The sequence below is a fragment of the Bombina bombina genome, chromosome 6 (genome assembly GCF_027579735.1).
Source record: "Bombina bombina isolate aBomBom1 chromosome 6, aBomBom1.pri, whole genome shotgun sequence".
NCBI lineage: Eukaryota > Metazoa > Chordata > Amphibia > Anura > Bombinatoridae > Bombina > Bombina bombina.
The window spans coordinates 979,280,209-979,295,960 of record NC_069504.1 but is presented as its reverse complement, the minus strand read 5'-3'; the positions used below and the strand labels follow the sequence as shown (position 1 = coordinate 979,295,960).

Below are 15,752 nucleotides of genomic sequence, written 5' to 3'. Positions count from 1 at the left end.
GCATAAGCTCCTGGGACAGCCCCAGGCCGACACGTGTGTGGATCTAGCCGGGTCTGCCGAACTGGAAGGGGGGAGCTGTCACGGATACCGGGCTGCAAGGGTTAAACCCCTATTACCTCTCCCCCCTCTTGTTCTTGGCGGTTTTGAGCTCCTCAGAGCAACTGCGATTCCCCAGACCTTCCCTTTTGTAAGAATTTGTGTGTGAAACTGATCTTGAAATAGCTGGTCTCTGACCGACCTATATCTCTCCGGCCGGCCGGCCGCCGCATCCAACATCCTTCACCTCTGGCCGCTTCAAAGGCCCCCTGCCCCAGAGCTCCGCTCTTTTGGGGATTGGTACTCCATGGGGAGGGTAAGATGTGGGCCAATTGCCGGAGGTGAGCTCCATAAGGAACCGGGGTTTCCGAGCCCTATCAAGCAGACAGCCGGCCCCATAGAATTGCAGACAAGCCACAGCAGCTAAGACTCCCGGTCCACTTTAACCTAAGTCGCTCCAGCTGCCCCTTGTCCTAGAGCTCCCCTCTCTTGGGGACTTGAACCTCTCAGGGAGGACTAGGGAGGGGGTGATTCTCAGGGGGGGAGCTCTCTCAGGAACCGGGGGTTTCGGTCCCCCCCCCTCATTAACCCCTTTCCCAATATACTTCCCGGTGTACTTGGATAGCCCATAACTCCGACCCCAAGCCATGGTTCAAGGCGCTTTTTGGACTGAAGCTGGGGGCCAAGGGCTTTCCAGCGACACCCTGGAAGGGCCGCCGCTCCCCCGGGATCACCCAGAATACACCATCCCTATGCCGCTGGACACTGGGGAACACTGGACTCAATGGAGGCGCCAGCCTGTCTGGAGGGGCAGGATTGGCGGGAGATGTAAAGGTCGGATAAAGCTTGTTATCAAGATCAGTTTGCGTGTAAATGTGTGGTTTTCTCAATAAAAGGTCTTCTTGTTTTACCTGAATGCTAGTCTGTCTAGTTATTTAGGGTGGGCTCCTGCTAGATTTACTCTTCTCCGCTACATAGCGGTAGGTTCCAGGTGTTGGAAAGATCGTTTGGCGGAGCTACCCAGTCAGGGTAGCTGGGTTCCATCACTCTGTGTCTTAAAAACACTATGCTGGTGCCCTCTTGTGCTTCCTTTTTATTTATTTGAAGTCAGTGGTACTTCCCAAAACGTTACAATAGTGCTATTTTCATAATTACAGGGATTCTCTCTTTTTATATACTTATAACTAAATAGATATTAGATTATTGAGTTGTAAAGAGGAGTTACTTTTTAATGGTATGTTAATGTATTAAATCTAGTTCCTAGCTTGTGGTTTTAACAAACCGTTGCACTATTTTTTCTTTTATAGTCTGTAGGTAGAAATATGGATTTACTCATGTGTTTTAAATTAAATTTTAAAACAGGTGTGAAGTGTTGTCTCTATTTAGCGATTGGTGGTATCAGTGGGTTAATCTGACATGAAGCACAAAATAGATTTACACGTCTAGTTTATTATTTTTTTACTGTACTTCAGTCAATGAGTGATATTGTAGCACAAAATGTTTCCCTTATAAATTAATGTTTATTTAAAAAGGTACAATCTACTTGAAATGTTTTGTTTAAAAAGATAATCCCTTTATTACCTATTCCCCAGTTTTGCATAACCAACACGGTTATATTAATATACTTTTTACCTCTGTGATTACCTTGTATCTAAGCCTCTGCAGACTGCCCCATTATCTCAATGCTTTTTACAAACTTGCATTTTAGCCAATTAGTGCTGGTTCCTGCATAATGTCACAGAAGTGAGCACAATGTTATCTAAAATAGCATACAAAGACTAGCACTGCCGGGTGTAAAAAGCTAATAAAATGCAGCATGCAGGATCTTAGAAACAGGCAGGAATTTTGAGGTTGTAAAGTATATTATAACAATGTTGGTTATGCAAACATGGGGGAATGGGTAGTAAAGTGTTTTCTATATTTTTAAACAATAACACTGTCCCTTTAATGCTTTTTTTTAATATTCTTTATGGTAATGCAGATACTTAGGATGCACTTACACAAACAAATATTCTATGTTTTGCTTAGTCAAGCTAAACTCCAGTTAGCAAGTACCATAAAATAGGCCCATTTTTAAACCTTTCCCTGTCTGCTTGCTAAGTCACACTGGGATTGACATTGTAAAACGTTTAATGGGATACTAAACCAAAATGTATTTTTAAATGATTCAGATAGAGCATGCAATTTTAAGCAACTTTCTAATTTTACTTGTATTTTAAAATTCTTCATTCTCTTTCTATCTTTATTTAAAAATCAGGAATGTAAAGCTAAAGAACCTAGGTTATGCTTGCTTACTGGTTTGCTAAATGTAGCCAACAATAAACCAAGCGCTATCCAGGGTGCTGAACCTAAAATGGGCTGGCTACTCAGCTTTAAATCCTTGCTTTTTAAATAAAGATAGCAAAAGGACAAAGAAAAATTGATAGGAGTAAATTAGAAAGTTGCATGCTCTGTCTGAATCATGAAAGAAAAAAAATACACACGTGACATAAAATGTTCTGTTTATGTGCCATGTTGAAACATGAATAACATACACATACCATTGTTTATGCTGCTATTGGTATAAGAAGAGAGAGAGAAATAGTGGCTAGTAAATTTTACTTTCCAGCTTTCTTGGCTCAGCTTAGCCATTTATTATAGACTTTTCCAAAACCATAAATACAATGTGTTTGCAAGATCAGATGTAGTAACATGGCTTTTAGCTGCATACAATAGCTTTCATATGACCTGCACTTGCTGAAGCATGAATGTGTAATAGGAAAATCTATGTAAGGCCGCACCTTCACTGCTCAGTAATGCCTGCCTACACGCCCCCGTCTCTGATAGGTGCAAAATGATCTAGGACAGTGTTTCTCATCTCCAGTCAATCATTTATAACTTTCCTTAAAGGGATACTAAACCCAATTTTCCATATCAAGGAACGTGTTTTCTATTATGTAGATGCTGCTATGAAGATGGGAAAAAAAATAAAATGACAGCAAGTAGCATTTTAATGTAGTGCTGCTGAATAGTTCTATTGAAATTTAAAGAACCTAGTTTGGGTAAGCAATTATCTCTGCAGCACATCAGATTATGATGACTTATTATGTAATTATCATTCAATTAATGGCACAAAAGAGAAAAACACTTATGATGCTTTACATATAGTTTAATACAGTAACATTTAAGACGTACAAAGTTTGTCAAAATATATCAAGAAACATTGACATACAGATTATCATTTATAACTGCAAAAAGAAAGCGATATAGGTCAATCTTGCTTCTATAGATGTGAAAATGCTATGTTGTCCAGGGGCCACAGGAATGACTCCTAACATTCTTTTTTTATATTAATAAAAAAATCCAACTGGTTATTCTAGAATTAAAAAGGAACAAATCTTGTTCTTGCCACAACAGTAAAATATGGTTTTGTTTTGAAAACATGTATAATGTTGCTACTACAACAGGCAGTTAATCATGAACTAAATATAGGAGTCTCTGTCTATATTTATTTGTTGCGTTGTTTGCCAATTAGGGGGGGATCATCATGGTGTTTATTTCCCTGCAAAGGCCCCAGTAGCGTATAGTTTACTCATTCTACATCAATTATTTTGCCAATGTAAAAGCAAGAACACAAAGTGCAGATAGTGTTTTGTAAGATGTGTGAATGCTAAGGACGAGGAATATGCCGCACAGACTGCATGGTATCCAGAGCAGCGCAGATATCGAACTGTTTCGCTTCCAACAGCCGAGTGAGCCACCCGCCATCATCAGTGAAACCCATAGACAGCATCTGTGAGAGGGACTCTATGAGGCGTGGATCTGCTTCTAAAGAAAGAGGATAAGGAGAAAGTTACCTTGCTGGAATACAAATAAAGCATTACATTTTATAAGATGATGAAATGTGCGTGCAGCTCTGCACACAGCTATAACTTCCCCCCCTTGTTCCATAATATAAAACAATGACTTTAGCTATGTGTATAACGGTTATAAAGGTCTAAATTGAAATGAATTTTATGTAGAAGCATTTTTGTAATACTTACATTAGCAAAAATGCTTTTAGTCAAATGTATTACTGTTTTTATTGGAATATACACATATTCTGTGATGGCCCTTGCACCAGTATTTAAATACTGCGCATTCTTAGAAAGTCAGCAGTGGCTTGTATGACACAAATGAAGTCTTTAAAGGCACAATACACACCAGCAACAGCTTTCTGAGCTTAAATAATGGTGCACAGGCCGTCACAGCATATGTGCATATGCCACCAAAAAAAATAGTAACTTTTAATATATGCATCTTTGCTAATGGAAGAATATTGCAAAAATGCTTTTATTTAAAGAACTGAAATGCACCCATGCATATTTCAAATTTGAGCTCTCTCTTTAAAGGGCCATAATACCCAAATGTTTAAACACTTGAAAGTGATCCAGCATAGCTGTAAAAAGCTGAAAAGAAAAATATCACCTGAACATCTCTATGTAAAAAAGAAAGATATTTTACTTCAAAAGTTCCTCAGTAGCCACCTCCCATTGTAAAGGATTTCTAAGCAGCATTTTATTGTGTCTGTCCTGGGACAGCTGAAAGGATGAGCCTCGTGCACTCTCATATTATTTCCCTATTCAGATTAGGGAAGTTTACAATGAAATCTCATGAGAGTTAAGTGAAATCTCATGAGATCACAGTAAAAGAGTTCATGACCTCAGCACTGCTGATGCTGATTGGCTGCTGTTCATTTCTTCATTTTTTTAAAAAAATTTTTAACCTGCAGCTGGGAGCAGCGGAGTATAACTTTTTACACAGAAGTTACTCTGCTGAGCTGAGGAAATTGTGAGGTAAAATATCTTCCTTTTTTACATAGAGATGCTCAGGTGATATTTTCTTGTCAGCTTTTTACAGTTCTACTGCATCAGTTTCAAGTGATTTAGCATATGAGTATTATGTCCCTTTAAATGTAAAACCTAGAAGATGAAGCCACCAGTTCTGTCTTCTGTTTTTTCATTTGCTACCAAACCTTAGTTTTATATTTGCATTAATACGTTTTCATTGCTATAAAAAGTGATAATTTTTTTACTGTGTTATGAAACAAGCAATTTAAAAGCTAAACCACTTTTCATTATACCAATAACAGGCAAAATGAAAAAATAGAAATTGATAATTCTCTTCTTTTCAGTTTAGCCGAGGACGATATAAAGCCATTAGCAGGGATGTTAAGCGTTTCTGAAGGTTCATACAGCCTTAAAGTGAAAGTTAATCCTAGCGTTTCACAAACACTAGGATTGACTATTGAAACAAATAAATGGGACTTTCATTTATGAAGTATAAGATACTTCATGCAGAAAGCTCTTTATTTGTCTCAACCGATCGGCAATTTGAGCTACTAACAAAGCCCACGGCTAAAAAAATAAATAAAAATATGTTTGCTAAGAGGTGACGTTTTCACCTCTTAGCCAATAACAGTGCGGTAAATCCGGCTTGGAGCCCATGGGAGCCAGATTTACTGCACTGCTATTGGCTAAGAGCTAAAAACGTCACCTCTTAGGGGGGAAAAAAAAAAAAAGAGTGCAAATGGCTTTAACAGAGATACATACACGTCTAAATATGTATGCAGGGGGAGGTGTGTATAAAAAAAAAATTATATATATATATATATCACATACATACACATATATTGGAGCCCTTTGCAGTCAAAGAGCTAAAAACAAGTAAAATCATATTTATGCAATATTCATTTTTCATAAATTGTTTAAACTATGTATTTACTGTAAACATGTCAAATTCCAAAATTCTTTACATAGGGGAATTTTACACGCACACCATTATATATATTTATGAATAAATTGAACCATATTCTTGTATGTTAAGAACATTGTAATGTGAAATATTAATATTTCATGTCAGGTTAACGCATGGTTAAGGGTATTAGTCACTCCCCCCCACTTTTTGCACATTATTGAAGTCTATGGGGGGGGGGATATGTTACAGTGGTCGTGATATTCGAAGTTTGGCTTTTTGCCCATGTCGAGTTAGTGCTTGTGTGAAAACATTTTACTTTCAAATGGTAATATGCACGCTACTTGATGCGCAAGCACTAAATAGCACACCACTTGTAATCTAGTCCTTTATCAGCACAACTGCATATAACTTACCTGCTGGGAGATGTGGATATATTGCCGCTTCTCTCAGCCCTGTATGTGTGGATGAAGTGGATGCTTTTGCTGGGTCTAAGGGACTGGGCTGATTGGTGTCATTGCCTTGTAATGACTGCAGCTCACCAGTGGATGGGTCAACTTCTTTGGGAGAGACATGAGTCCAGTCATCTTCACCTCCTGATGTGCTGCTACTGTTCTCCGCCTGTTCCTGGTGGGGGGGGGGGGGGAATACAATAAAAAAGTTAAGTGAACATTAACTAAAGATTTTTTCATTCTGACTCTGAAGCAGTATTTTCTTTAGAATTGTTTAATGTGTCTGCTACAGGTGAGAGCCAAGTATGACTAAATCCTGCTCATTTACTTTACAATCTCAAAAGTAGTTTTACAGGCTCCTGAATATGAAAAAAAACTAACTCTTATTAAGGGGGGGGCAGTAATTATTAAAGGGACAGTAAAGTTGAAATGAAAACTTTTTTTTTTTAATTTCTCTTAAATATATTTAATTTTCTTGGTATCCTTTGTTGTAGACTAAAATTGAGTAGGCTGATAGGAGCTCAGGGGAGTGCATGTCACTCTATGAAAGCAGTGTTAGCAACAATGTAAAACATTACTATAAACAATGTTGCAAATACTGTTGCCATAGAGAGCTAAAGAGATATGCATGCTCCTTAGATGCACTCAACAAAGGAAACCAAGAGAATTAAGAAAATTATTTGGAAATTTGTTTAAAATGGCATTCTTAATCTAAACCATGAGGGGCCTATTAATACTGATGAGGCATCTTATAGAATCTCACCAGAATGAAGAGCTTTAGAAAATCAGGCCCCCAAGTCTTGTGTGATTAGATCAGTGTTTATCAATTTCAGACCTCAGGGCACGCTACCTAAAACCCCCTAATAATTGTGTGTTCTTCATAATAGTAATGATAAAAGGTAAACATCCAATGCTCCTGGAATATTATTCCAGGAGCACAATTCGAATAGAAACTCACGTTGTCTGGTGGCAAAGGTGATTTCAAAGCTATATTTTTCATCCGTAGAGCAATCTGATCTGTCTCCATTGAACAATCTTGTTCATTGTTTGGCGTATTCTGGAATGTTGCACTATTTTGCGGAGCGTTTACATCCTCAGCACCAGGCTCTGAAGTTGAGACTTTGCTTCGCTTTCCACCATGTTCAACATCAATATCCACATCTATACCTGGAAATGATAATATTAATATAGATGGATAATAAGCAGTAAGGAAATACATTGAATATATGCAAATTCAATTAAGGAGCACTTACAAAATTGTAAGAGGAAATAAATTGCAATCAATGTCTACAGTACAGAAAAGTCAATACAATTAAAAATATGTTTTTCCATTCAGTGCTCATTACATAGGGAATATAGATTTGTTTTTGTTTGTTTTAGTACAGGTTGGCAACTATCTTCCCTGGTTCTCCTCTGCATCAGTTAAATAGGTACCCACTCCAAGGAAACAGGCCTTTGTTATAGTCAGATTGCTTTAAGCTACAAGATTTACTTCAAAACACTATACATACACTAGAGATGCATATTTATAATGAGTTGGAATATATGCAGTCAAATTATTTGCTCCCATAAAATGCAGACTCTCCCTGCCAGAGATGGCACCACACTGTATGGAAAACAAGGCTTAAAAGGATATTGACCTCATCAATAGGCTATAAAATAATTACTAAAAACAATTATGCAATGAACATATATTATATTCCCTGCAATTTTACATCTTAAGATTGTGCTTTTTCTACACCCTCAGAAATGGATGACTGAGTGCAACATACTGAAAAGAAAGATAGTTGGGCATACGTGGTCATGTGACATATCTGTGTTGTAGACGTATTAAACTGGTTGCCTGGCATGGCACAAATCGGTGAGGCATAGGCTTCTACTACATGGTAATTGCATTCAAGCCACTGACAGTTCAGGTGTCTAAGAGCATCTTTGCAAAAATCTAATTATTTTACATCTGCTCTGATTAAAATATACTTAAAATCTCTCCTAAGGACTAGAGATTAATAACTCTTCTACTACCCAAAGGCAAAAGTTGACTGGGAAACATTTTCAGTTATCAAGGCCCAGAAGCTCGGAAACATCACATTTTACATAATGCATGTGTTAGAAACTATTATTTATGCATAATATATTAGCAGTTAAGCAAGGTGTTGCACCAGATCTGCATATAAAAATCATTTAAAATGGACACAATAAAAAAGAAATCACAGGGTTTTTCAGAGCATTCCAGGCATACACCCCCTTAATAATCCTGAAATTCACGGTAGCCAGAGGACACATAAGTTTGTGTGTTTTAGGTTTAAACTTAAAAGGGACATTAATCATCTCTTGTTTTTGTGTAAAAATTGTGCTTGAAAAGCAAATTCTGTAACCTAAGTTTTCTTTAGATGGGCACACTAGAGATCATGACTGAGACCCCTGTAGTTACGCGTACAACCTGTACACAATAGCAAGAGACATAACATAAAATATGTATAATGCCCTTTTAAAATGCACTATTTACCACTGCTCATTAAATAGACTAGGTCAGGCAAACTGCAGTATGCACTTAAAGGGACACTAAACCCAATTTTTTTCCCCTATGATTCAGAAAGAGCATACAATTTTAAACAACTTTGTAATTTACTCCTATTATCAATTTTTCTTCGTTTTCTTGCTATCCTTATTTAAAAAGCAGGAATTTAAAGCTTAGGAGCCAACCCATTTTAAGTTCAGCATCCTGGATAGCGCTTGCTTATTGGTGGCTACATTTAGCAAACCAATAAGCAAGCATAACCCAGGTTCTCAACCAAAAATGGGCCGATTTTTAAGCTTTACATTACTGCTTTTTAAATAAAGATAGCAAGAGAAAGAAGAAAAATTGATAATAGGAGAAAATTAGAAATTTGGTTAAAATTACATGCTCGATCTGAATCATTAAAGAAAAAATTTGGTTTAGTGTCCATTTAAATATCTCCAGACCCTCAGTGAAATTAAAAAATATAAATAAATATATATATATATTTTGTCAGAGAAATATGCTACAGTATAAGGTTCTTGAATGGGGATACTTTGTACTGACCTAGAGGGCCCAGCATAGCAGCAACACTCTCTCCAACAGTCTTCAGAAAGGTGACATTGGGATCTTGGGATGGTTGTGATGTACCGGCAGGGGCAGCTTGGGTGAAAAAAATATATATATAAATACATGTATGTGGAGTTAATAATTATTTTTCACTTTTCCTTTTTTTTAAAAAAAAAACCCTGATAATTTCTAGAAGTAATTGGTTTAATCCAAAATGTATAAAATAACAAAAAAAAACAGAATTAACAAGGTGTCAGATTTGCTGTGCAGTTGCCGACATCACTTTCTATACAAAACTGCACCAGATAATATATCATTAATTATGTAAAGAAAGAAAAGAAATTCAAGGCAGCTCCAAACTTTCTAACCCCTTGGATGCTGGAGAGGGCTGCAAAAATGTGCTGTAGATAAATACAGCTAGTAGCAGTTAATGTGTGTAAAAGGACATATCTATGGCATTAAAATGCATTTTTAAGACATTGGCAATATATAATTATATTTAATTCTTGTGCATATGTGTGAGCACCTAATTACTTTGTAATACTGCATATTTCCATGTGTATACAGCAGTGTATGCAAGTACAGGCTGCAATTCTCACTGTTTAATAGCAATTGCTATGCTCAGTATAAATGTAAACAATTTAGGAATATTGTGCAATGACAGCCATTTACCCTTCAGACTGACTCAGCACATTCTTTGCACAGCTCCAGCATTAAGATTGTGAATACTACGGAATCAAGCATCAAAACTTTCTCATATACGGATTTGGAAGCGTCAAGGATCACTACACTAGCCGTGGGCTCAGCTGCTGTTTCACTGTTTGATGCTGAATATGCCCTAATTAAGCTTTTCTGTATCAGTACATTACAACAGACATTAATTTAGATCCCTACGGTAGTGAAGCAGAAAGTTTGCTATGATTTCAATTACAGCTTAAACCCCATTAATATTTAATAAACACTGTCTTTAATTCATGCCTATGAATATATATCATGATATATTATAGCATGTCATATGCAATTTCAGAAATATAAACCCATAAAAGAATCTATATTTTGTGCACTCACACATTGCTAGCTACATGCCTACATCTAAAGAGACAGATACTGTCACCAGAATAAATCATTTTCTGTGTATTCTGGGGCAAAATTTAAGAAACATGATAAGTTCCCTGCAGCAGTTTGCCATGCTATGGAGGTCAGCCTACACAGCTTTCCATACCTGGGCGCAACGTGCATGAAAGATGGAAATGAAATAAATGTTTGAGCTGTATACAATATTAAATGAATACAGATCTACTCAAGATTTATGCTGGTGATAACATAACACAAGGATCATCCTGATCTGATCTGAATGCTTGACAAGGAGAGAGAGAGAAAGAGAGAGAAAATTTGCCAGTACAGTATTTAAAAGTATTGCATATCTATTACAATTGTTAGCATTACTAACTAGATTAGCAGATATAGGGGCATATTTATCAAGCTCCGTATGGAGCTTGATGCTCCGTGTTTCTGGCGAGCCTGCAGGCTCGCCAGAAACAGCAGTTATGAAGCAGCGGTCAGAAAGAACGCTGCTCCATAACCTGTCCGCCTGCTCTGAGCAGGTGGACAGACATCACCGGAAATCAACCAGATCGAGTACGATCGGGTTGATTGAAACCCCAAGTCTGCAGGGGGCGGCGTTGCACCAGCGTACTGCTCGCCGTATTCAGCAAGGTCTGTCGGAACCTGATCCGCACTGTCGGATCAGGTCCGACAGACCTTGATAAATTGGGGCCATAGTATGTGGACCAAGAATTAAAAAAGTGTAATTACATTTAATGGAAAGAAGATAGTGTTTAAATTGGCTTGACATCACACAATAAATAAACATTGACATTACCTTCATCGGGAGCTGTTGTGTTTGGGGTTGCAGAAGGGTTCTGAGGCTTTTCAAAGCCATGGCAGTTAAATCCTCCTGCAGGGTACCCCCAACCATGCATCCAGGCATGCGGGGGCACTCCATGGTGCATTTTACGGAACCAGCGACCACGGTGGGGAAAACCCTGGAAAATAGAAGATTAGAATTAGTACCACAATAACAAAATCCCCATTCAAGATACCTTAATAGCAACAAACATAGCTTATTGGGCATCTTGTTGTATCCCATGTATTTATAAAGCTGCTGCTCACCACAGGATTTGGGAACATGATCATATTGTGTTCCTTGTGGATCCCTTTCCCCTCGCAGGCACTGCACAGGTCATAGTCTGGGCAAATCAAACACTTGAACCTGTTCCCCACAACAGGACCTTCACATCCGTCACAGGTCACGTTGGGATGCACCATGTTCTGCATGTTATCCTGGGCACAGTGTGAGCGATGTTCACGCCTGCAATCTTTCCTCTCTGTGACATAAATGCACGTGTTAAGATCATCTTTATACCCCAGAATTGTTTGCAAAAGGATAACATTAATATTACAGATTGTAACTGAGACAGTGTAAATTGAAATTAAATATAAAAAGGTAATGTCACTTCGTATAGTTAGTTTGGTATATAATATACAAAACATGTATTTGCAGGGTCACTAGGTAAAGCATAGATAAATTATTTTTTGTCCCCTTTAAAGTGAATATAAATTTTGATGAATCAGTGCCCGGTTTTTAATAATCCTATTAAAAACATGGGTGCTTTCATTCATCAAAATTTAAATTTCACTGCTTTTTTAAAAACACTTACCTTTTCTTTCTGCAAGCAGCTACAGCGCTTCCTCCGCAAGCCTCTGCCGACATCAGAAATGACGATTCCGGTCTTCCACAAATCACGGCGTTGCTTTAGGCAATGATTCCCCCGGGGGGGAAGTCGTGATTGGAGGATACCGGAATCATCATTCTTGTCATAAGAAGAGGCTTGCAATGGGCTGGAGTGGCTTGCAGAAAGAAAAGGAGAGTATTTTAACAAAAGCAGTGTAATTAAAAGTTTGATGAATGAAAGTGCCCCTGTTTTTAATAGGATTACTAAAAACTGGGCACTCATTGCTCAAACTTTACATTCAATTTAACTAATCTACATGGATAACATAACAATGCTCCTTTTTATTGAATTATATGTTTTAAATTTCAGAGCAGATTACAGTGAAAGGAGAGAATTGCATGCAGTTTTGATCTGGACATTTCTGCCAGAATACAAATAAGATACCTTTAATATAGATACGGAAGACATCTTCGGACAGCATGTCAAGAGCCATATTCAGTTCCTCATCGGTTGAAAAGGCAACCAAATCTCCCTCTTCGTCTGGAGAAAAATAAATTAGAGCATAAGCTGGTGTGTTTGCAGTTTCTTCATTGTTAAACATAAAGTTTCAAACACATTGTAGTTACGGACAAATAGAACACAGGTCATTTAATTAGAAAATAATTTTGTACTATTTAAATTAGATTATTCTTATTGACACTGTCTAAATAGTTTGTTCACAATTAGTACTTACTCTACACAAGCCAAAACTAGTTTCTATTTGTTTAAATATCAATGTAGCAAATCAAAAAAGGTTTCTAAAATCCCATACATTTAGTATGTTTTCTTCCTTTAGTATGGTTAGTAAAGATGTTATCTATCTTTTTAACAATAAAAAACAACAACAAGTAGACTGTCCCTTTAAAATATTTGAACATATATATGTACACTCATAGGAGCTCAGGGGTGTACACATCCTTAGTACTATATGGCAAAAATAAAAAACAGCATTACAACAAAGACTGTTGCAAACACTGCTAACAGAGACATAAAGGGACAGATAAGTCCAAAATAAACTTTCATGATTCAAATAGGGCATGTAATTTTAAACAACTTTCCAATTTACTTTTATCACCAATTTTGCTTTGATCTCTTGGTATTCTTAGTCGAAAGCTAAACCTAGGAGGTTCATATGCTAATTTCTTAGACCTTGAAGACCGCCTCTAAACTAAATGCTTTTTGACAGTTTTTCCATCACTAGAGGGCATTAGTTAATGTGTTCCATATAGTTAACATTGAGCTCACGCACGTGAAGTTACATAGGAGTGAAAACTGATTGGCTAAAATGCAAATCTGTCAAAGAACTGAAATAAGGGGGCAGTTTGAAGATGCAAAGATACAAGGTAATTACAAAGGTAAAATATGTATTATAATTGGGGAATGGGTAATAATGGGATTATCCATCTTTTTTTTTTTGTTTGTTTCATCTGTTTATTGAAAAATATATGAAAATACAGACATCGAAAACCAATTTTTGCATTCATTATATGCTTCTTTTACTGCCTGTGTTCAGTCACTTGTAACAGATGATAATATTTGAACAAACAGTGCTAACCTTAAATAAACTGTACTCACTAAACTGCAGTTAAGGTTTATCTATCTTTTTAAACAACAAAAAATATGGTATTGACTGTCCCTTTAAAGACAGTCTAGATAATCCCATCATTACTCATTCCCCAGTTTTGTATAACCAATTAATACACGTTTTACCTTTGTAATTACCTTGTATAAAAACATCTGGAGACTGCCCCTTATTTCAGTTATTGTAAAAGGACTTGCATTGTAGCCAATCAGTGCTGGCTAATAAATAAATAACTACAGGGGAGCCAGCACAATGTTATCTATATTGCACACACAAACTAGTGCTTTCTAGCTGTGAAAAACTAGGGGGCCTTCAAGGGCTTAGAAATTAGCATATGAGTTTACCTAGGTTTAGCTTTCAGAAAAAGAATACCAAAAGAACAAAGCAAATTTAATGATAACAGTAAATTGGAAAGTTGTTTAAAATTGCCTGACCTATCTGAATCATGAAAGTTTAATTTTGAATAGACTGTCCCTTTAAAAACACAAGCACACTGCTGTATCTAAACATGAAGGTTTAATTTTGACTTTACAGTCCCTTTGATACAAAGCTTGTTTAATTTTATTGTGAAAAGCACTGTATGCTTATTTACCAAAACTATATTTACACTGTATGCTGTCAAAGTTAATTTGCTCCACCCCTGCCTGGAGTTATTTTCCCTTTGCCCTAGTCTAGATATTGACACACCACGCCACTCCTGCCAAACACAGAAACATGCCAAATGTCAACGAGCTAGGCCTTATTAGAATATGGGATAGGATCATCAACTCCACACATACAGTATATTTATATAAAAATTGACTATTGTATTTTGAAGGTTACTTTTAAACATCACTTTTATGTTTTATATTAATTATAGAACAATGGTTTTGAATGAATCAAGCAATAAATGCTTTCTGGGTTACATACAGTTTATTAGATGTTACATTTGAAAATAAATCTTATTTTTTTTTTTATTTCTGTTCACTTAGAAGGCTATGAGTCGTTATTTTAGGTTTTAATATAACAGATACAATGATAAATCCAAACAATTTGTGTGCAAACTATTAAATATATAATATCCATATCTAAATGCTATATCATTATATGGACATAAATTACACATTATATTTTATATTCCAAATGTAACCACTTAGACGGTAAATAGTTCTATATAGAATAATGTAGGATATATGCACCTATACACTGTGTACAATTTACATTATTCTGATTTCACAGCATCCATAACCTAATCAATAACATGATCAATGTATCTCACCTCTGTAGAACATCTGAAACGAAGCCTGTCTGAGGCCCTGGAAAACCTCTGTCACCTTCCTGGACAGCATTTCACAGCTGACTTTGGGGCCGACTTTGCCTTTCCCCCCGGGCAGCTCCAAGGGGAAGCGGCGGATCTCCTTGTGACATTCTTCCTTCCCCAGTAGGTAAGCTTTAACCGTGACTGACATGGCACCTCTCGCAGCTCTTCCTGGTCTAATGTCGCAGATACAAAATGTCACCGCTTGTCTCGCTACTGAACGCTGATAGTATCCTGTGATGTGAATGTCTGCTCTAGCGGAGGCTGCCTGTATTTATTCCGTCTCCAGGGGAACTCCCCACCTCTTCACTCCCGTTCCCTCCTTTTCCTTTTTCACGTGCACTTAGCTACAAGGCAGAATGTAAAGCCAGCCCCTAAATAAAAGTTTAACCATAGCCCCACATTCTATCAGTGATATGAATAGGGTAACCACGCCCTAATTTTTTTAACTAGGTCTTTAAATTGGTGATGTCACCGTGAACAAGCAAAACATAGGGAGTTTCCCAGCAGTTGGGGGGTTTAGAAGGGCCGACTGTGTCATTTAAACACTGTTTATATAATTTACTGTAGTCCATGTTAGTTTTCCTAGTTTAGCAAATTTGTTATATAAAAATGACTCGTGTAGCTAAGGGTTGTGTCGATTACGTAAAGATGGTAGACAGACTGGTATTTGCCAGGGTCACACATTCAAATAGTGAACCAACTCAACAGGGGGCCCTCCCTGGTGCAAAACGTTTTGGGTCCCAAAGGTAACTCAGTTACCTGCACTAATTAATGGCTCCCCTGCCCATGTATGTGTAGATTGACTGCTAAGGGCCCCCCAGCACTTGGG

General features: G+C 37.2%; 1 protein-coding gene across 1 annotated transcript; it reads right to left on the bottom strand.

Annotated features, from left to right (window-relative positions):
- Positions 1 to 3,163: 3,163 nt before the first annotated feature.
- Positions 3,164 to 15,323, bottom strand: SQSTM1 (sequestosome 1). The gene is made up of 8 exons (XM_053718641.1): positions 14,882 to 15,323; positions 12,447 to 12,542; positions 11,440 to 11,654; positions 11,150 to 11,312; positions 9,265 to 9,360; positions 7,159 to 7,367; positions 6,165 to 6,375; positions 3,164 to 3,843 (listed from the first exon to the last, which is right to left on the bottom strand). Exons 1-8 carry the CDS (start codon positions 15,069 to 15,071, stop codon positions 3,686 to 3,688), a joined length of 1,338 nt encoding a protein of 445 aa, XP_053574616.1. The 5' UTR covers positions 15,072 to 15,323; the 3' UTR covers positions 3,164 to 3,685.
- Between the last annotated feature and the right edge of the window lie 429 nt (positions 15,324 to 15,752).